Source organism: Uloborus diversus, chromosome 1 (assembly GCF_026930045.1).
Source record: "Uloborus diversus isolate 005 chromosome 1, Udiv.v.3.1, whole genome shotgun sequence".
NCBI classification, from domain to species: Eukaryota; Metazoa; Arthropoda; class Arachnida; order Araneae; family Uloboridae; genus Uloborus; species Uloborus diversus.
In genome coordinates, this window is record NC_072731.1 from 249,339,990 (window position 1) to 249,362,715 (window position 22,726).

The 22,726-nt window shown below is 31.5% G+C and overlaps 1 protein-coding gene across 1 annotated transcript in view; it reads left to right on the top strand.

Annotated features, from left to right (window-relative positions):
• Window positions 1-21,691, top strand: part of LOC129219855 (putative autophagy-related protein 11) — a 46,232-nt gene extending 24,541 nt beyond the window's left edge. The window contains exons 6-13 of the mRNA XM_054854170.1: window positions 505-653; window positions 2,258-3,458; window positions 6,719-6,834; window positions 11,551-11,821; window positions 12,860-13,008; window positions 15,625-15,958; window positions 20,231-20,356; window positions 21,401-21,691. Coding sequence (XP_054710145.1) covers window positions 505-653; window positions 2,258-3,458; window positions 6,719-6,834; window positions 11,551-11,821; window positions 12,860-13,008; window positions 15,625-15,958; window positions 20,231-20,356; window positions 21,401-21,691 — 2,637 coding nt within the window. The remainder of the gene's footprint in view (window positions 1-504; window positions 654-2,257; window positions 3,459-6,718; window positions 6,835-11,550; window positions 11,822-12,859; window positions 13,009-15,624; window positions 15,959-20,230; window positions 20,357-21,400) is intronic.
• Window positions 21,692-22,726: the final 1,035 nt, after the last annotated feature.

Here is a 22,726-nt window from a genome sequence, read left to right on the forward strand (position 1 = left end):
ACAAAGTAAAATAATATTCCTTCGTTAAGTTGTATTTTATATTCATAAAATTTTTAGAAATGTAATAATTTTTTATTCATATTAAAAGTGCCTAGTTAAATGTTGGTCAGAAAAAAGAAAATGACTTATGACTGTGCACCTACTAATGCATTTTTTTATTTCTGAATCATATGACTGGGTAAAAGTAACTAACAGAAGAAAAATGAGCAAAACAACAAAAGCTAAATTAACTCTATTAAAATTGATAAAAGTGTCAATTAAATATTAGGTTACAAATGATGAAAGAAACTTTAACTTTAAGTCTGCATATTGTAATAATAATATAAGAAAATAAAGAGTAATTTGTGGATGTATTTACCATTTTGAAGACTTTAGTTTGTGCAGATTTAAAATATCGGATATCTATCAAAATATCGGATATTTTCGAAAATATCATGGTAGTTTCAAACCCTGCATTTAGGTATTTATGCTTTCTGTAACTGATTATGCTTTATCCCATTTCAGGTTAAATCACTACAGTCTCAGCTTGATGAGTACATCAAACTTTCCAAAAACAAAGCAGATGTTGTTCTTGAGGATTGTAAGCGTGCATTAGAAAGCGCCAGGGAAAGAATCAAGCAAGATGAAGAAGAAAATAAGAAACTTCGGCATAAGTATGTACTCAAAAAAAAAAAAAAAAAAAAGTACAATCCATTTTTCTCACTGTTAGTTCTGTAAAAATGTCTTTGTTGGGTATTGTATTCGTTAAATTTAGTATGATTTGTATATTTATTGAAATGAAAAATTTAAATATTGTTATACAGTGGAACCTCGTTATCGCGACACCCGGATTTCACAATACTCCGGATTTCACGTCACTTTTTTCACAAAGTCCCGATTTTATCTATGCAATGTTCCGGATTTTACGAGAGTTTAATGGGGAAACTCTGGTTATAACAGCACTTTGAGCTGCTCGCACAGAATCATTCTTTGCAATTGAAATATTTTTGGCGAAAAAATTAATACACCTGGAAAAGTTGATTGTGGGAATAATTGACTCTGACAAATGATAAGAGACATGTGTTATTATGAACCATGCGTACCTCTTCAAGAAAAGGCGGGGGGGGGGGGGGCAAAGTTCTGAAAGCTACAAATTTCAGACTTTGACAAGAACATAAAGTATTATTACACCATGAAAAGATAAAGTAATTTATATTAGTCGTATTTGAGAAAAGCATTTATGCCATTTTGAAATCCCTTTTTAAAGGTCGAATGGGTTTGCAGTGTGAGCCGCATATGAACCGTGGGCCTGAAGTTGTTGAGTCTGGTTTAAGTGGTACCTGACTTTGTGGATTTTTGTTAACATATGTAGAGCAGCCTTTTTTCTAACCCATATATAGATATAGCATTGTACTAGAGAGGGCAACATTTGCGTCGAGTTACCGGGATGGTCGAGCTATCCAAGTGTTGAGTTTCTGAGGTTCTATCTAATTTTTTAAAACTTAACCATTGACTGGTGCTTTTAACCTATAATTATTACAATTGAGAATGCTAAATATTTTTGTTATATTTTTAAAGAAGAATACTAGTTTACCTATGTTGAAGATAATTGCCACTAGCCCCCCATTTTCAAAGCTGATTTTTAGGGTATTCCCGTGACCCAATTTGGTCCGAGTTTGGATATGTTATTCAGTATCAACTACTAACCCTAAAACCATCAAAAAAGCTTCTGTTGCAATTTCACCCGCATTCAACCGTATATTTTCTCAACTAATAGCATTAAGGGGGAAACCAGTTTAGACCTCTCAAAAAATCGACTCTTTTATGTCATAAAATGTTAGTAAAACTATTCAAGAATATGTTGCCAAAATTTGAAGGAAAAATTCTAATTAGTTCCGTTGCTATGAGCACTTACTGGGGAGGGGTGAGTGGGAGATTCGAAAACATTCAGAGCTTTTTTTTTTTCAAATGCGTTTTTCTCGAAACAACTTTGTTTCAACTGGTGTGCATTCTAGCTCAAAGGGTTTTGGACCAATCATTCTGAAAATTTGTGTGAATATTCTTTATTCAATTATACTCTATATGAACTTAACTCTTTGACAAGATTATTATAAAAATATTTTTTTTAATGCAAGAAATGTGAAAACAAAATGGTAGAAAAGCATAACATTGTAATCAAATGTCTAAAAAACGAGCAATTTTCAACTTTTTTTTTTAAATTACAATTAGGTTTATATTCTTATGAAATATGTTGTTTACGAGTTATTATTTTTTGTAGATTGCAAAAGCTTGAAACTGAAATGCTGGAAAATCAACAAAAAATTGCCAAGAAGAAAGACAAAGAAGATAACGGTATAGAGAGTAATGGCCAAAAAGAACCCCTTAGTTCTCGATCTTCTAGAGGAAAATCTTCTGGGAGCACTGAATCCATCTCGGATGTTGCCTCAGGCTTTAAAGACATGCATTTATCCTTAATTTTGCTGTCAAAAATTCTTTCTAAACTCAAATCCATATTGAATAATATTCATAACACTAAAATATTTTTGAAAACTCTGGACAGTTCTCAGGTCCCACCTTCTAGCCTCCCAGACTATGCAGAAAATACAGATATTGTACAACTTGAGACTTACGCAAGGCAATGCACTCGTTTGACTTATGATGTTAACTGTATGCAAAAAGCTTTGGCAAATAAGTACTTTTTCAAACAGTCTAGAGGAGCTGAGAAAGTCGAATCTATAGTGCCTAATGTGCTGATGGATAACTTACAAGATGTTTTAAGAGATCTTGCAAACAGTACAACAGAAGCTGATTTAATTATTTTAAACTTGAATCGATCTCGGTTTTTCGAACAATTACAGTGTGCTCCGGGAAAGGAAAGAAAAGCTGAGAGTCCTACTAGTTGTTTGAAGGATGCAGCTGAATTCAAAAAACTTATTAACACTTATAAATGCGTCGGTGGCTCAATTTCGAAAGCCATCAATCTTACCGAAAAGGCTTTGTTAAAGTGTGAGGTGAGTGACTTTGTTGAAGTTATAGATGTGCCAGGAACGTCATATTCTGTGGACAAAAAAAAGTTAGAACCAAAGATTGTTAGGAACTTAAGTTCTGAATGGGTTGATAAAGGTGCGTTGCCTCTTAAATCTTATGAAGTTATGAAAGAAAAGAAAGTTCCTAAGCAGCTACAAAACTCTGGCAGGAATTTTGACAAAGGAGAGTCTCGCTCAAAATCGGCAAATTTTTCAAATGTTCATAGTCAGTCAAAAAGAGATAAAGAATCTAGAAATTCAACACCAGAATGCTTTGAGCTGGAGGAAGAGTTGACAAAAACTGCATCGGATTTTCCTAGACAGCATGTTAAAGGGATGTATGTAAACTTACCGTCTGAACATTGCTCTCAGCTCAAATCCCAGGCATTCCCTACAACTCAGCTAAGGGCAGAAGATAAAGTATTCAAGCATTCAAAAGCATGTGGACCAAAGGTGACTTATTATTATTTATTCTTTTATTTAAAGAAAATGAATTTAGTATTGCATAAATAATATAGAGCATCCACCAAGTAAAACTTTTTTTACTAGTTTTTTCTTTTTCTCTCCTTTTGTAGTCACTTTCAAGACACTCTTTTTAAAAGATAGTGACTACAAAAGCCGTTTACCAAAAGTATTTAGATGAGAGATAGTGAAAAAAAATATGTTCTTTCAATTTTCTTGGATTGTTTAGATGTTTATTAAGGATTTGCTTAGTAATGCGTACAATAAAGATGCAGTAGTATTTTTCTAATTTTTGGGTGGGATAAAGCTCTGCTATCCTACTTTTTATTCTCTTTGATCAAGATGTTCCTCAAGAAAGCAGTAAATTCCAAAGGTTCCCTACATTAGTGCTACCAGAACTACCTTCTGGAAGTTTATTTTTAAAAACAAAACTAAGGACGCCCATATGCAAAATTTTAATGGGGGGGGGGGCTCAAAAATTTCCCCCATGGTTTAGCAGAATATTTTCCCCATGGAAACCGATTTCAGTAGGGTCTGGTGGGGGAAAGTGGTCAATGGGGTAAAGTGGTCAGTCGTCAAATAAATGGCTATAGCTTGGAAATAAATGTTCGAATGAATGTGAAAATTTTATTATAGAGTAGGGTAGTTAGACACTACATTTTGAGTACAAAATTTTACAACTGGCAAAATGTTATTCGGTAAAAAAAAATATTTTATGTCATAATGAAAAGTTTTTAAATCTAAAGACCTCTTTTAACTTCCTTGGGAAATTTTGTTTGTTAGAATTATGAACAGATTGACTGCATAGGAAGCTTCCTACATGTCTCAAGAACTCTTACTCATTAGCAGTTAGCTGAATCTATTTTAGATAATTTTTTAGAACAATTTTAGTAAGATGGGGTAAAGTGGTCATAATATTAGGCTTAACAAGTATTGTTCTTCTAATGTCACTTGATCATTAAGTATAAGGCAGATATAAATTAAATATTAATTTCACTTAATATATATTGTTTTTTCAGTAAATGGAGTTAAATATACGAGTATATGCGTAAGTATACGCATATACTCGTGTAGGCACGTATATAGACGTATTCACATAAATGCACCAATAAATACATATATGGGTATCTGCAAGTATTTTTATTCTATACAGATATACGTTCGACTATAACGTATATACTCGTTTATATATATATAAATACTTATATACTCAGGTAGACACTCATATACGCGTACGTACTCGAGTAGACACTTACATACAAACATATGATATACAAGTATACAGGATGAGTTTAAACTTTTAAGCAAATTATTAAAAGGAGTTAGAGGGGAGGATAAGAAGCAAGAATCACATAAGGAAACAAACACAGTACTGACGCGCTACATGAACGCAAAAGTCAGAAACTGATGGATGCAAAACTGGTAGAAAATTTATTACACAAAGACAATTTTACACAACATTTTAGGTTTCAAGAAAATTTTAAAGCGATTGATGAAATTTGCGGCCTGCAGCTGTGATATATGTGCGTCACAATCACAAAGCACGCTCTGTTACAATAACGAGACTTTTGAAAAACTTTCATCAGCTGATGCGCCTTTGTTGCGATGCTTGTATTAGAGCTACAGGCTGTAACTTTTAACAACTGCTCTAAATATTTCTTAAAAACTAAAATCTTGGGCAAAATCATCTTTGTGTAACAAATTGTTGATTTGTTTAGCATCCATCAGTTTCTGGCATTGTGTGCAAGTAGCGCGTCAGCGAACGTGAGTTCTTTATAATTCTTTGCTTCTTATCCTCCCCTCTCACACCCCTTAGATTTTTGTCCAAGATATTGTTTTCACTCTGTAGGCACATATTTATATAAGCTTGTATACTCGTGTATACATACATGTACTTGTGTATACACGTAAATGTACGTATATACGTCTATACAGGTATATAACCATGTTTGCACGTATACATACGTATACGCGTGCTTCACAATGTGAGTAGACACGTACCCCCAAACATACACTGGATGTATCCACGAATTAACTCGTGTATACCCGTATATTTGTGTATGTACACTTATATATACGTGTATACGTCTACTGTACACGTATATACTCATGTATGCACGTATATACTCAAGATACAAGTGCATACACTCATATGTTCGTTTACACACATATACACCCGTACATACGCGTGACACGTATATACTCGTGTATACACGCATACACTCCTGTAGCTTATCACATATACATGCTTATATATACGTATATGCTTGAGTAGGCACGTGCATGGCATGTATCTGATGCATACATGTATCTACTCATATATGAACGTGTTTACTAATGTTTACACGACACGTATATACTCATGTATACTCACATATGCTTGTGCATATACTTGTAACTATAAAAATAAGCGAAATATACAAATATTAGGGTTGTTTATAATGGTTTTGCATCTATTTTTAACTATGACCACTTTAAGCCATGCTATAACCACTTTCCCCCACCCCATGGGGTAAAGTGGTCATAAATACAAAGGGAAAAGAAAGGGTTATAAAGCTACTTAAATCAATATTTATTTTCCCAAAACTCAATGTACCGTGTTCTTCAATATTGCAATGTAAAATAAAAACAAAAAAAGTTTAAGTGTTTAAAGAATTTATTGTATTTATTATTCACCCAAGTTGAAAACCTACGATTTTATGACCACTTTACCCCACCAGACCCTACAGATTAGAGATATTAAAATTTGACAATTTAGTAGCTTATTCATTAATGGCTGGAAAAGAAATTTTTATGCATTTTTGAAAATAAAAAAACACTAAAAGAAAGGAAGTTCTCATTTCTAAGGGGGGTGGCTTGAGCCCTCCTTGCCCCCCTGTATGGGTGCACTTGATCAAAACAGTTCTTACATGTATATAAACTGATGCATTAGGATTGGCAATAGTATTAAAACCAACGCCTCTGGGGGGTGTTTTGACCCCCCTCCTCTTTGCTGCACCACTGTTCCTTATAATGCCAAAGATTGAATACCTCTGGTGTAAATATTCTCTTCATGAGTGATTTCCATATGTTTCTTTCCATTCTTTGCAATATATTCATGGTTTTATTTTATGTTTTAATTTATTTATGCAAGTCGTGAACAAAAAATGAATGCAATAATAAAAGAGAGGTTTTAATTCTTCTAATTTCTCTTTCTTGAGCTGGAATATTAGGTGCAACTGACATATATTTTTATTTCATTTTAAACTTAGGCTAAAACTGGAACATCAGAAGATTTGGAAAAACTGATTAAAATTTATAAAAATGCAATGAGTGAGGCAGAAGATCTTGGAGTAGGAAAGTCTGAATTAAAGGCCCTTTCTAGCAAGTAAGTTTTTATTCTGTCTTTTTATTTATTTTTTTTTTTTTCATGAAATTTATGATTTTGAAATGAAACTATTTTATGTAAAGCATAGTTTTAACTCCCCACCTCATTTTATCTTTTTTTTTAATGTTTTTTATTGTGAAAGGAGTTTTTCTTCTTACATTTAATGAATGTGTTGCTGAATATTGAAAAAAATAAATATAAAAAGTAAATGAAAAGAAAGAAAAGAAAATCTGGGTATTGCTAAGCTTGCAGTCTTTTTTAACCCCTGACACACAAAGGAAGGGGTTTATAAGTTTGACGTGTCTGTGTATCTGTCTGTGGCACTCTAGCGCCTAAACAGATGGACCGATTTTGAAAAAAAAAAATTTGTTCGGAAGGAGAGTTGATCGAGAGTGTTCTTAGCTAGGTTACATCTTTGGATGACAATAATTAACAAAGATATTAATAAAAAACCTCTAAAAGGTTTTTCACCATTTTTATAGTGAAAACATAGTTACAAATTTTGTGTTTGGAACTTCCATGTTTCATAGAATTCAAATTATAACGTTTTTTAAAAGCAGATGTTAATAACGGCTAAGCCTTTTATTCATGCGATTGATAACAGAATTCATTGTTGCCAACAAGGAAATAAAACGCAATGATTTAAAATTTTTTATCTGTTGCCAGTTTCTATATAACAAATGAAATACTTGACATTGATTTTTAATAATGTAAGGCTTTTAAAAGGATTTTGAATTTTCCCTCTTGATTCGACAGTTGCAACTCGTCTTGGGTTTTTAAAATTTCTAATTTTATCATTGCTTGTTAGTTTCTAAGTAGCATATAAAAGTAAAGGCCACAATTTAAAATTTGTTTCACTTTTAATAAATTTTTTCTGCGTTATTGTGTTTTTACTGCTGTGTCCATAAATAATTAATATCCATGTTGATTTCAGAAATTCGGCTGGATTTCTCATACATGGTATTTTTAATTTTACTTACCTGTATTTAAAAAAATCTTGTTATAGCACGTAATAGTAAAACAATGTTTTCAAATCCGTATCCCTATTTAGAAACGTTTCTACTCAATGATTCCTGGTAAGAAAAAAAAAGGTGAAACTTGGGAGGAGTTTAAAAATATGGCAACACAATGAGTCAGTCTCATTATCTAAAATTAAGAACATTCAACTGGAGAATTGGAGACTAAAGATTCATAACTTCAAACTATCTATGTATCATTATCTAACTCAGTGTTTCTCTTTCTTTTTTTTTTTTGACCCAGACAGTAAAATTAAGTGAAAAAAATTCATGGACCAGTGATTTATTTATTTTTTTGCATAAAAAATCAGTCCTCCGGTCACTACAAAATTAAGCCTAATTTTTGTCCATGGGGCTCATAATGTTATGAAAAGATTGCTACTCTTCTTTAATGAGCTTTAAATTAGTGAAGCTGTGAAACAATGGAAAGCATATGTTGTTACTTCATTAAAATGAGCAGAATAATGCATAATAAATCTGACAGGAGAGGGGGGGGGTGTCAAATAACATGGCCAGGGAACTTTGATTGAGTATTTGACGAGATGTTTGAATTATTGTTACATCCATGACAAATGAATTGTATTTTGGTACATATACTTATCCGTCAATCAACTTTTACCCCCTCCCACCAAAAAATTCAAATGTTATTGCTGACATTGTGTGCACACATGTACCATGCAGAGTACAAATAAGAAAGAAATCAAAATGTTTGAACGAACTGCCCAAGGCCATCAAAACTACATTCAATTGCAGTAAAAATAAACAAAACACATGGATTTTATTTATTGTTTTATTTTTTTGCTCAAAATGAAGACAAAACAAACCTTAAGCGTAAAATTTTTGAGCTTCTGATGGGAGGGTTCCTCTCCTATATAATATACTAACAGTACCCGCACAGCGATGCTTGTGCTAAAAATTTAAAGAAAATCCATTGAATTAGAAAAAAACAAATTATATCAAAATTACATTTGCAGTAGCTTTCAAATGTAAAAAACTCCATAATTCACACTAAATTCACCAAGCGACTTTCTAATTGAAAATAAAATCAATTAACATACTCACAATGAATTTGAAATAAAGTAATAACAGTAAAATATTCATAAGCAAAAAAGGCAACTTCCTTCAAAATTGTCTGGAAAATGGACCTAATGTTATAGTTGAAAATTGTCTGGAAAGTGAACCTAGTGTTATAGCAATTTCTCGAAAGAGAAGCATTGAAAATTGGCTCAATTAGAATCAAATACAAAAGTGACGACCAGCAACAAACTCTGGGCCCAGCTAGACTGGTTCCTAGTCAATTTACAATCCCCAGTGAAGATCAATGGCCCTCTTAAAACTATCTACTCCCTTGCTCATTACCACCTCTTCCGGTAAGCTGTTCCAAGGTTCCACTACCCTGCTGAAATAATAATTTTTCCTAATATCCATGTTAGTCTGAGATTTAAATAGCTTAAAACAATGACCCCTTGTTCTGTTTTCAGTGCTAAACTTCAGCCCCGTAACATCTTTCATTTTAATAAATTTAAACAACTGAATCATGTCCCCTCGGTCTCTTCTTTGCTCAAGACTGTACATTTTTAGCCTTCTAAGCCTGGAATCATAGTCTAAGTGAGAAAGTCCATTTATTAGCCTTGTAGCTCGCCTTTGAACCCTTTCCAATACATTAATGTCTTTCTTAAGATAAGGAGACCAAAACTGAACAGCATACTCCAAATGAGGTCTTACCAAACTTCTATATAAAGGCAGAAGAACTTCTTTAGATTTGTTTGAAATAGATCTATTGATAAACCCGAGCATCTTATTGGCTTTGTTACTAGCAATGCTGCACTGTTGGCTAAACTTTAAATCCTGACTTATTAAGAGCCCCAGATCAGTAACTTTTTCTGTCTGACTAATGACCGAACCTTGTAAATAATAACTTGTACACTTATTTCCATGCCCCAAATGTAGCACTTGACATTTCCCAACATTAACAGCCATACCCCATTTATCAGCCCACTCACTAATATGATCTAGATCCTCTTGCAGCTGATTTGCTTGTTCTTCATTTTCTACACTCCCCATAACTTTGACATCATCAGCAAAACAATTCATGTTCCCAGAAATATTTTTATGAATATCGTTCATAAAAACAATGAACAAAACAGGCCTTAACACTGATCCTTGGGGAACCCCGCTTAAAACCTTACTCCAATTAGAATAATTTCCCCTTACAACTAAGTTTTGTTTCCTTCCAGTCAGCCGGTTTTTTACTTAAATGAAAGTTTTCTCTCTTATTCCTATATCAGCTAATTTGCTAAGTTGAGCAACATGCAGTACCTTATCGAAAGCTTTTTGAAAATCAATGTAAACAACATCGACAGTCTTCTTATTGTCCAAAGCCATCGTAACTTTGTCATAGAAATGTAATAAATAACACAGATGCACGAGATTTACCTTTCCAGAAACCGTACTGAAAATTAGCTAAAATCGCTTATATATCCTTTTCTAATTAATTGAGAAAAATGGAACAAACATCATCTTGTTTGGGAAGAAAAACCCTTTCCAACGATATATAATGTTTGTGGGGGTGGGGTTATTTTTTACCCCTAATTAGCCAAAATTTAGCTTAATTAGTTCATTAAAAAAGCTAATTCAAAATTTAGAATTTCGGCTTCAAGTTGCATGGGTCCGGGGCACGTTCGAATTTTTGTGCCAAGTTTCAGGGCTGTAGGTGCTATGGGGTCTTCTGGCCATCGGGTACAAACAAATAAAGAAACAAAATAACACCTTCACCTTTATTTATATAGATCATATATTCTTTTTAATTTCTTTATTTTTCTGTCTGTAACTTGTTTATTTAAATTTTCAATTTTTGAGGAAGAAAAATCTTTTTTTATCACGGGTTATGTAAAAATCTCTGGAGACCAGCGGGATATTTCTGCAGACTAGTGTCAGTCCACCATACCAGTGGTTGGGAACCACTAATCTGACTTCCATTTAGTTCCAACAATTGAGTTTGTAGAAATCTTGTGTAGTACATGTTTTATTCCATGTTATTCATGCTTAATTTATAATGACGAAAGACAATCCGGCTTATTTTGTCTTTTACTGATAAAACTTCTCACACTTTCATATCTTAATATATGAAAATCTTCTGTGCGGACATTTGTCACCATAAGGCTTTTAAACATCTGGACCGATTTTGATCAAATTTTTTTGTGTGTAATTAAGTTGTGGCAAGCATGGTTTCGAAGCGCAATGGATCGAATTGGAGATGTCTTATTTAATTAATTAATTAATTAACACTTTGAATGGTTTTTTCTCCCAAATGATTAATATTTATTTTAACCTATTGTTGAGCGAGAACTGAAATAAATATTTAACCTGTTGCCAAAGGACAATAAGAAAGCAAGCTCTGCTTTTTGTAATGAAATCTCCTACTGTGATATGTCAATTGAGAATAGATAAAACGTAGAGAGAGAGGACAATGAAGGCTTCATCTCTCTTGAAAGCAACAATTTTAGGTCTGTGATATATTTTAAAGTAAAGTACTGGAAGGTTCACGCGAAACATGTGTTCTGTCATCGTAGTTGAACCATGTGACCGGATCGGTGATTTAGCAGACCCGGACTGGCCAGGTCGGCTAGTAGTCTTTATATAACTTACATTCTAATCTTTTTGTATGTTAACACAATTGATTAACAATTTGTTGTTTTAGGCTAAAACTGACTGAAGAGTTTCTTGAATTAGAGCAAATAGAAGAAGGTAAAGAAAATGAAGATAGAAGCATTTCATCAAAACAGACTCAGAGTATACTTACTTCTCGTTCATCTACAGATGATATAATAAGATGGATAAACAGAACTCTTGCAAAAGTGAAACAAGTTGAAAGTAAAGAATGTCTACAAGATGATGAATTATGCAAGAATTTAGAAGAAAAAATAAACGGTTTAGCTAAAAGGTTAAAAGAGCTTTCCGAAGAGTTCAGTGTAAGAAATTATTTAAATTTTGCTTGTTAGTTCTTTTAAAGTAATTTGATTAATGATGTTTTAAATTTTATCAATGTTGCTGTTTTAGTTGTCTCAAAATTGTTAATTATTCTTTGGGTGCAAAATATTTGGCATACTTCTTTTAAAAGTTTAAATTTTCCGCTCTATCATATTTTCTGGCGTAAGCGATGCAGGGCTTACAAGAGAAATGAGTATATAAATTGCCAATGCAGCAGATACAACAGATAGGGCGCATTCGTTTTGTTTTTTTGTTTTTTTTATTTTACCATATTTCAGAAAAAAATAAAATGTTTTAAGAAGAAGCAAAAGAGCAAAATGTAATGAATTTGATTTAAAATGATTTTAAACGTGTCCAACTTTTAATCTGGTTTATGAAAAGCAATTTTTATTTTCTTGCAATCCACCAATTAGTATAAAATGTATTTTTTTCTCCTAGAGATTTTTGCGATGAACACTTCTTAGGCTCTAATTAGTTATACAATGATCTTAAATAAGGAAAACCACCTTCGACCAAAGTAACCCAAACGTAAGATTAACATTGACCCAAATAAAAAAACAATTGACAAGAGTAATAACAGTTTAAAAAAATAATAACTCTTCTAAAAGTTAAATTAAAAGTATTCTAGATGCGTAAAAAGGTTTTCACAGCTTAGGAATAGTTGCAAAGTTATTGAGAAGAGATGAAGTGGGAAAAGTTGCCCGTATTCACGATAATTTACTATTAGTAATTGTAGTAAACAAAAATATTTAAAAAAGGAAAGAAAATTGGAACATTTAATCTGTTTAATTTGCATTCCAGTTTCCTTTAAAAAACAGCTAACAAAAATACTTTTACTTCGTTTAACTTGAGGTGCAGTGCATATAATAAAGTTTTTTATTTCTTTAATAAATATTACGATGTGGCATATATACTCCCAAAAATACCCTGCATGAAACATTAAAATAAGAGGCTAACAAACGCTCTTACAATAGCAAAATTTTCAGTTATTATTTTATAATTATTTTTTTATATTGCAGGTACAAAACCTACACCAACAATTCTCTGAATATTCATCTGCAACAATGAATAAATTAGAAACTTTAGCAAAACAGACTAGAGATTCCGTTAGTGCTGCTGAAGCTCAGATTGGTACTTATAAAGCAAATGTAAAAATTCTATCTCAAAAGTAAGTTTAAATATGTTTACGTGCTTTGACACTTTCAATATTATTTGTACAAGGAAGCATAAAAATTATTAAAAATATTGAAACTGTGATCATAGCTGGTATATATCTACATATGGTTCTTGAATATTTAGTTCTGATTCACATGAATTTAACTTTTTTTAATGAGCTTAACTTTTCTGTATGTAATGGAATAGTTTAAAAATAAATCAACTTCCATAATATTTATTGAAAATAATGTATTTAAGATTATATATAAGTTTGGCTGTTATAAAAAGTTGAAAATGTTTTCTGTTTGTTTTTATTTCATCATTAATTGAGATTAAATGAGAACACATTTTTCAATTTTGCTGAACTTAATCCTCTTTGTACACTTTTGTTTTGAATCACTAGGAGGCTCTGCTGAGGGTGAGCAGGCAGGATGAGGGACACTCATTCTGCTCGCTGATGCTCAACAACACCCAAAGATTCACAAATGCAAAGATTTAAACCGCCTATTAGAAAGAATGATTATAAACACGTTACAAGTTCTGTTTTTGGAACAATATAAAAATCTCCCTCTCCTTCCCATAGAAAATTAAAAATTTTAAACACCTCCGACGGAGTCGCAACTGTAGAATCAAGAGGGAAAATTGAGAATCCTTTTAAAAGCCTTATACTATTAAAAATCAATGTCAAGTATCAAGTATTTTGTTTGCTATTAAATAGAAACAGATAAAAATTTTAAATCATTGCTTTTAATTTTCTTGTCAGCCAACAATGAATTTGGTTACTAATTGCGTGAATAAAGGCCTAGCAGTTATTGAAAATCTGCTTTTGAAGAACGTTATAATTCAAATTCTATGAAAAATGGAAGTTCCAAATGCATTCTATCAGATGCAGAAAAAAAAATCTCTTTATTTTGGTATTAAATTAAAAAATTTTTTAACTATGTTTTCACTGCAAAAATGCCGAAAAACGTTTTAGAGGTTTTTAATTAATGTCTATGTTAATTAATGTCATCCAAATATGCAACCTAGCTAAAGATACTCTCGATCTACTCTCCTTTCAAACAAATTTTTTTTCTTCAAAATCGGTTAATCCGTTTAGGCACTAGAGTGCCACAGACAGATACACAGACACGTCAAACTTATAACCCCCTTCCATTGTTTGTTGGGGATTAAAAATTAGAACAAGCTCTATTTGATGCAGAAAAAAGTAACCTCACAAACGATATAGAATGTTTAACGGTGTGGGAAATCTTTAATCCCTTTAACACTTAATGTGAAATTTTAGCTTAAAAAAATAATTACAAAAAAACTAATTTGAAATTAAAAATAAAAAAAACCCTCAGTGCAGCCCCCAAGGGTTGAAGTAATTTTGTACAGAATGTCAAGGCTGCTGGTGCTATGGGTTCTCCTGGACATAGGCCTGCCTCAGATATCCTTTCAGTTTCTCAGGTGTTAGGTTTTTTTAATGTATAGAGACACGACTTAAACAAAGAAGGCTTGTTTTCAAAATTTCCTTAAGAAACTTAATAAAATAAAAATTAATTACTTTTTTTTAGTGTTTGTTTAAAAGGGTTAGACTAAAACCAAGAATATGTTCTTGTTTTTGAGTGTTTTTTCCAAGAACTGTTTGGGGAACAATTTTGAAAATTCGGCCATGTGTATATGTTGAACCCCAACTTTTATCATCATTTTTGCCCTAAATTTCTTGACGAGTGTATATACAGTAGAGAATTTTGGTGGAGCAATCTATCTTCATCAACTTTAGTTGAAAAACAAAGTTATGATAAGAAAATTTGCTTTCCATAGTTTGATACTATGAATTCAGCTACATAATGCAAGATCAATGCTTTCATCAGTGTAACGTGCAAAGCACAATCCAACTGACTCATATAATTTGGCAATCTGCTCGATCTATAAAAGGCAATAACCTTCGACAAAGGGGGTTGTTTGTAGCCTCCAAATATACATATGAAACTTAATATGTATGCTAGTATGCAACAAGTATAATATTGTGTATTTTCATAGTACAAGATTTCTTATGATGTAAAAAAATCACTTAAACTATTTGTAAGCAAATTAAGGGGGGGGGGGACTCTTAGTTTCATTCTCAAATGCATTTTTAGCTTCCATGACGTACTTGCACTCTTGGGATCATTCAAATTTTTCCGGGGGGGTGGGGTCAAAGGAATAATCGCAATGAATATTATACCGTAAAAGAACAAAAACCTGCCCATTTATATGCGATTGAAACCTAGGAATGCTCACAAGCAACCTTCTGAAATGACAATCCTGCTTTAATTCAAAAATGTCTTTTAACTGAAGAATTAAGTTCTTCATGTCTGTACCTTAAAGACTTTTTTTTCCCCAAATAGTAAAAAGTATTATTCTTACCGTAATTAGATTTGCAATTATTGCGATAAATGTTGAATACTTGTTTTGTTTCAAAAGAATGTTTTTGATGATTTTTTCTTTTTAAAAGTTTGATTCTGTGCTTGAACATTGCATTTGTAGTTTATTATGTGTAAAATGCAGACTTGTGTATTATTTCACATTGTCAAATACACATTTTTGAAATATGGAATATCTTTGAAGCTTGAGTATTAATTTTGTGGATTTTGCTTTATGTTAGGTTGAAAGATACTGAAGAACTTCTTCGCGAGAGTGTAAATGAATGTCTGTCTCTGAAACAAAAGTTGAAATCAGAAGAAGAGAAAAGAGAGAAACAGAAAATGGCATTTTATTCAGAGCTCAGACAAAAAGTGTCACAAGTAGCTGAGATTGAAGAACTGGAAAAAATACTGGATGATGTTATGTCTTCAGAGGTAGTAATCTCCAAAGATAAAAGGAGACCATCTGGTCCTTATGAATGCATGTACTGCAAACAGGGACCAGGTCATAAAATGTGTGAAGAAAAAATTAAAGATTTGAGAGCTAACAATCGGAAGCTAACCACAGAAATGAAGGTAAAAAATAAAATATATTTATGATTTATTTTTTTTAATCTTTATTATTATGTACTTCCTTATATTCATAATTTCTTTGACCAAGAGAAAAATATATTTTAACCATGCAGAGATTTTTTAAAGATCTTCAGCAGCCATGATAAAACCAAATTCAATTTGGAATTCTCATGAAGTACATTTGCTCATAAAGCCATAGGACTGGACCAGTGGTTGGTAGTAGTGCGCTACAAGTAGCAACGCTGCTGTAGTAGCTACATTTTTTAGTAGTTTGTAGTGTAGCTCACTGTTTGAAAAAAAAAAAAAAAAGTAGAGTAGTGAGTAGTTCTCTACAAAAAAACGTAGTTTGTAGCAATTTCTGGAAACTACTTTTGAATCAAGTTTAAAAAAAAAAGTTTTCAAACGAATCTGACTAGTGCCAGCCTTACGCATGTAAAACTTGCACCAATCAGATTCGTAACCACTGAAAAATACGAGCTGACCTCTGACATATATCTGACATATTTTTCACACCATACGTTATATCTGTTTGATGTCATTAATTTGTTTGACATAGAAACTTTCACATTTCCCCAATATTCGCCTTGAATAGAGCATGGCTTAGAAGGAAAGAAAGGGTAATTTTTCCGTTTCATACAAACTTTGCCCGTTAATCAAAAAGCTTTTGATATCAATTGCCATTTGCACATGCAGTCGAATATCAACTTAGGCGATGGATGCGTTCCAAAACTCTAGGTTGATATTTCCCTTAGTGAAAAAGGGTATCTATACAAATTTTTATGAACATACCAATTACTTTAGAATCTTAAAAATCTCAAGCAGTTTTAGCCCATTTCTTAACTTTACGTTACCGAATTTAAACAGAGAGAACTGAAATTTTACTGTACTTAAAAAAAGCGGTGTTATTGAATAAAAACACGTTAAGGATGCACAAAAGCAAGAGGAGAGAATGGCGAAAATGAAACAGTACGTAGGTTACGTATAGTATGTAGCAATAATAAAATGCAACACAACAATAGTACTTGTACCAGGGTTGGCAAAAATGTGGGTTTTTTTTTAAAAAGCCCATGGACCCAGGGTTTTTTTGGGTTTTTTTAAATAAAACCCAAAAAAACCCAACTAAAGTTGGGTTTTTTAAAAGAAATGTGGGTTTTTTTTGTCTTTTTTTAGGGAAAATGTGGGGGGTACTTGTAGCTTATTGTAGCGTAAGTGTATAGACAAAGTGCAAAAAATTGTCTCTCGGGTAAAAAAAGCTGGAAAACTAGTTAAAATTCAGCATATTCTGAAGAAAAGTATAAAAGACTACAAAACCCAAGAATGGTGAAGTTTCAGATTTTTTTTAGTTTTCATTATTACCAACAGTTAAGGCAAAGTTACTTCTCGAGTGATAAAATCTATTGTTCGTTTTTAATTACTACATTTTTTTTTTTTTTTGCATTTTACTTTATTGTATATCATTTTGTTATGCAAAACTACTGTAGAACCTCAAGTAGTTTAAATCAGTTTTTACTGAATTCCAGCTTAATCAACACATTTCTTTGAATTGAATGTTGCCTGTTTTTTCTACTTCTGTGTACAGAGTAAGAAATATTAAACTTTTTCGAAGATAATGAAAATACTGTACATCCTGTTCTGTTGACCGTTTGAAAAACCTGTTAATTTCTAAAAATATACCTTGTGTTTATTCGAGATTTGTGACGTGTTGGTTTGCAGAAATAATTCACCTGAAAGCCTTTTAACTAGAGTAGTTTCCTCTGTACAATCTACAAATATTGAGAAAATCAGACGAGACAGGACTCAGTCAAGATAATTTGAGTTATTTATTGACCAGTTAAAGAAAAAAGTTAAATATATTTATTTAAAATCTTTGAAGTATTTTTTTAATGCTGTTAAGTGTTAAGAAATACTATTAAAGTTCAAAATTCATTTTTTGTGTTCATTGTCTGTGATGAAGAACAAATAAAAAAGAAATTTAAATTATGAAAGTATTTAAATTAACTTTTTTTTAACTTCTCAGAAAATTTTAAAAAACCCAAAAGTGGCTAAAATGGGTTTTTTCAAAAAAACCCATTGGGTCCAACCCAATTGGGTCCAATTCGGCCAACCCTGACTTGTACAGTAGATATGGTAATTTTATTTGACGCACCATTTAGTTACAATACATTGAAAATCTATACATTTCTTCATTCATCAGAAATTTTCTGTTTTTCCTATCCTTTTCAAACTTTAGACAAACAGCCCGCTTATGAGAAATTTTGTTTCATCAATTTCATATTTAGAACAAATAGATGCACAGTGGCAATTGTACGTTAACAATCGGATGTTTCGACTAGTATGGTGTGGGGGGACTTCGGCTTTTAGTGATGCTAAAGGGAAATTCCATACATGAAATTAATATTTAGTACCCAAGAAAGAAGTTGATATAAGCCCTGCGCTTCCACTCCGAAAGTTTTTGTGTTGCGACTGAGGAATTCACGTCAGCTGCAAAATTTGTTTCTTGAGAAAAACTCACTATATAGCCATTTCGCGTTTGTCAAATTGCGTTTTAACCTGAGCCCACTGTTCTAAAAACTTGCACATTGATGTAAAGTAAGCATTTTTAGTTTTGTTTCATGGTTTGGATAATTAGTAGTACCGTTGAGGATATTTTCTATTTCTTTATTTTTTCTTTTTTACTGATTGAGTGTATTAACATAATAAAAGTCAATTATTAAATATTGTGAGTTTTTGAGGTTTTTCAGTAAAATTGAGAAAATGCTTTTATTTCATTTTATCAGGGGCGAAAGAAAAAAAAAGAGAAGATGTTCAGGTCTGGACCCCTGGATTGAAGCTCAAAAGCAATTTATTCCCACAAAATATAGTTCTTTTAAAATTAACTCCTATAATGAAAATGAAAGTTTTCTCTTTTGTTTAAAAGATGCTTTTCATCATCTGAATCAATTTTATGCATATGTATGTGTATGTAAAATTGAAATCAAATTATGACTGGATCTATCTTAATTTCAAGTAACCGAGTTACACTTCTTGAATGAAATATTTACTGTCAGGAAAGGATTAAAAATTTGAAGGTTGAATTCCTTCCGCCTTTAAATCCTTATTGCAGGGAATATTGGTAATAATCGTAAAAAATGTTTGGATTGACGAATCAGCTCAGTAAAGGAAAGAAATAAGAAATAATTTATAGTAATATTCCATGTTCAAATGAGCCAATGTATCAATCTAAAAAAAATTTTGAATTTTTTCATTCAGTCTTTAAATGGTGTGTATGTTTATTTATTTATTTTTAAGTAACAAAGAGCGACTACATTTCAAAAGTAGTTTGTAGTTGCTACATTTTTAGAAAAGTAGTTGTTGTAGTTAACTACATTTGTACTCAAGTAGTTGTAGTTGTAGTTGGCTACAAAAAAAAATTAGTTTTTCCAACCACTGGACTGGAGTATATTAAGGAGCATTGAATGGAAAAAAATGAATACAGGATTGTTAAAACTTTTAACTCTCCCAATGATTTATTAATTGAGTATTTTCTTCTCTCTCTCTCTCTCTCTCTTTTTTTTTTTTTTTTTGGATTTATCAAACCTCTCTTGAAAACTGATTAAAAACTCATGCATAATGAGTAGATTCTGAAAAATTCACTAAAAAATGTTTTACAAATAATTATTGATGATTCAGAAAGTTAATTGGAAATTGGAAAAGCAAGGTGAAGTTGCATTGCAACCAAACTAATTTACGAATTTCAGTTTCTGTGGGCTCCCGATTCTAGTTAATTGTTGTAGTTAAATATCATCATTAATATAAATGAAGTTTCAGTATTAAGTTACATATAATTTTTTGTCTTATACTCAATAGACATGTAAACAAATGCTTAAAATTAAAAGGATGATTGTAATACATCCAGGGTTCACACTAGGGGAAAAAGTAAAATGATGCATACCCACTCTGACCAAAATTTTTTACTGGGATTTTTAAAATTAAAAATGGAAGCAGTTTCTTTTTTTTTTTTTTTTCATTGCTTGTACATTTTAGGTAAATATTTATTTGAACCAAATTATCAATTTGCATATTATAAAAACACAAAACTTATTTTACATGCATAACATTGAAAGATAAAGTTACATTTGTTGCTACTTCTTCATTTTATTTTAAAGCTATTTTCATTGTGTGAATCTTTGTGTGAAAAAAGTAATTTATTGAATCAGTCTTCCCGAAAATTTAAATGCTGTTACATTTAATTTTATTAGTTTAAGCAGTTGCATTACATTTTTGTTGTTTTTAAAGCTAGTACAACAAGAACTGAAGGAAGAAAAAATGTGTGCCAGTTCTGACCTGAAACAGGCAGAGAAAGCAATAAGAGAATTAACTGCCGAGCGTAACACTTTAAAAGATTCTGCTCAATCTTTAGAGGCAAGTATAATTTATTTTTGCAGAATCATTTATTTTTCTCGTGGTATTGTATGAAATTCAATATAGTAATAAATAGTAAATAATTTTTAGACTTTAGAAAAATACTTGCTCAAAATAAAGTAACACATTAAAGGCTGTTTTAAACTTTGAATTTATACTCCCAGTACCACTGTAGAAGCAATTGCAAACCTCTTACAGATATGGAGAACCTGTTTGCAGCAATTAATTTATACGGCAGTGAAGGAAGCCATATGAATTGAAAAGTTTTTATAATCAACTTTTACGTAGTTATAGCAGTTTTTGTTATAGTTTTATCGACTTGTTACACTATACAGAAATAATAATGACATTAAATTTTCTATCAATTATTTAACACAAGCTACAATAAAAAATTTCTGTATTTATGCAAAGGTTATAATTCGTTACTAGTTGAACCATGGGAAGCATTTTGCACTTCAGAGCAATAATTTAAAAAACTTTTTTAATGGCAATTTTTCAAAAAACATCAACAATATGAATTAATGGCTCATCTTTCGCTGATAGTAGTGGGAAAATAAAATAAATATTTAGGAAAGATAAAAGAAATATTAAGGAAGCACCACACCCCTCTCTAAAAAAACCCCCTTCGTACATCAAAGGAAAAAATTAGTTGAATCAAATACATCAGAATATCAACGTCTATAGACTGAAGACATCAATCAACCCTAGATTGCTTAAGAAAAGAAGTAGATCCCCTTTTTTTCTTTTCAAGTAGAAAAGCATGTAACCTATAGAATAATAATAACATTAATTTGCTGTATATGAGCTATAAAAAAGACCTTTTTTAAAAATAATAATTGGTAGGAATTTATAAAAATTTATACTTATGTTTCTTTTTGAGTTAATGCAGTACATAATTGATTGCCTTCTACTGCATATTTTTAATTTTTTTATATATAATTGTGTTATTTGCTCATAATGATACTCATTTTTGTAGCAGACAATAGTAAAGGCACATGAAACATTGTTTTGTTCATTTTATCATATAATGTTTTCTTTTTATAGTCAAAATGTTCTTCACTTACTGAGCAGTTGAAAGTTGAGCGAAATAAAACAAAGAACATGGAAAGGTATCGCAAGCTTGAAATTGAAGGATTCCAAACAGATATAAAAAACCTCAAGACCAAGATCAGAGATTTGGAAAAACAGTTAATGAAGGTAGATCTTCATTTTTTCATCATGGTTTGGATAGAAATCGATCTGTCTAATTTAATAATCAAAGACTTGGAAACCAAAATGTGTCTAAACTTAAGTGAAATTGTTCTTACGTATGGCTTACCAGAATTCAATCTATAAGAGAGGCCCAATACATAACAGACATCCCAATACACCTGGCTACCCAATACATAACGAAAAGAATAAGCACCAGAAGTACAATAAAGAATTAAAATTCGACCTAATTTTATGCTTAATTTTAGCTGTTTTTTGCATTTTTATGCTTCATTCAATTCCAATTTTTTACATATTTCAAAATGCAATTGCATCCATTTCTGTAAAACTCTGCAGTTTTCAATTACTATGTTGATGTTACCTGTTATTTTTAACTCTATTTTCAACCTCATCATACATTTTATGTTTTGTAATTAAGGTTTTGCAGGCTCGTTATATTACCGCCCACACTTGCAAATTTCAATCTAATAGCATCCGAGTTCATGCAAGTTGAATAATTAAAATTTAAATTGAATCTTATCAGTTTGTTAATTTTTTTTAATGAAATCTCCATAAATAAAAGGTGTTTTAAAATCTTAATAAACCCAAGATATATATTTTTAATAAATGAAATTGGATAAAATACTTACTCAAAATTCAGACTTTGTATTTCATTATTTTTAATCTTTCTTGAATTTAGGGGGATTATATTAGTTGATTGAGTAAATATTAAACATTATTAACTCCTTTTCATTTGTCTTTATTAGAGATGCAAAATTTCCAGAAATTTTGAAGCTTTGGAAAAAAAAAACCAAACCTTTTCTGGAAAAATTGGAAAAAATAGAAAATTTGAGTTTTGCAAGCTGAAATATATTTCTATGGTTTGCCAAAAGTTGATATGTCAAATTTGTCAACTTTTCAGGAGTGTAAACAAAATTAAAGGTAATCCTGATATTTTTAGCAGTAAGTTACCGCCCCTAAGCCAGGGCTAAGCAATATACTGGACAGCCCGGTTATCACATCCTGAGACTGCAGTTTCGTTCTTATTAGAACTCCACAGCCAGGATTAGTGAATAGCCGAGCTGGAGGCAGATGTCAACTCGCTGAAGCTGAGAGAGCCAACAAACGGGCAGATAAACTGTATTTATCTCACCAGCGTGTGTCCGTAGCATGGTGCAGTTT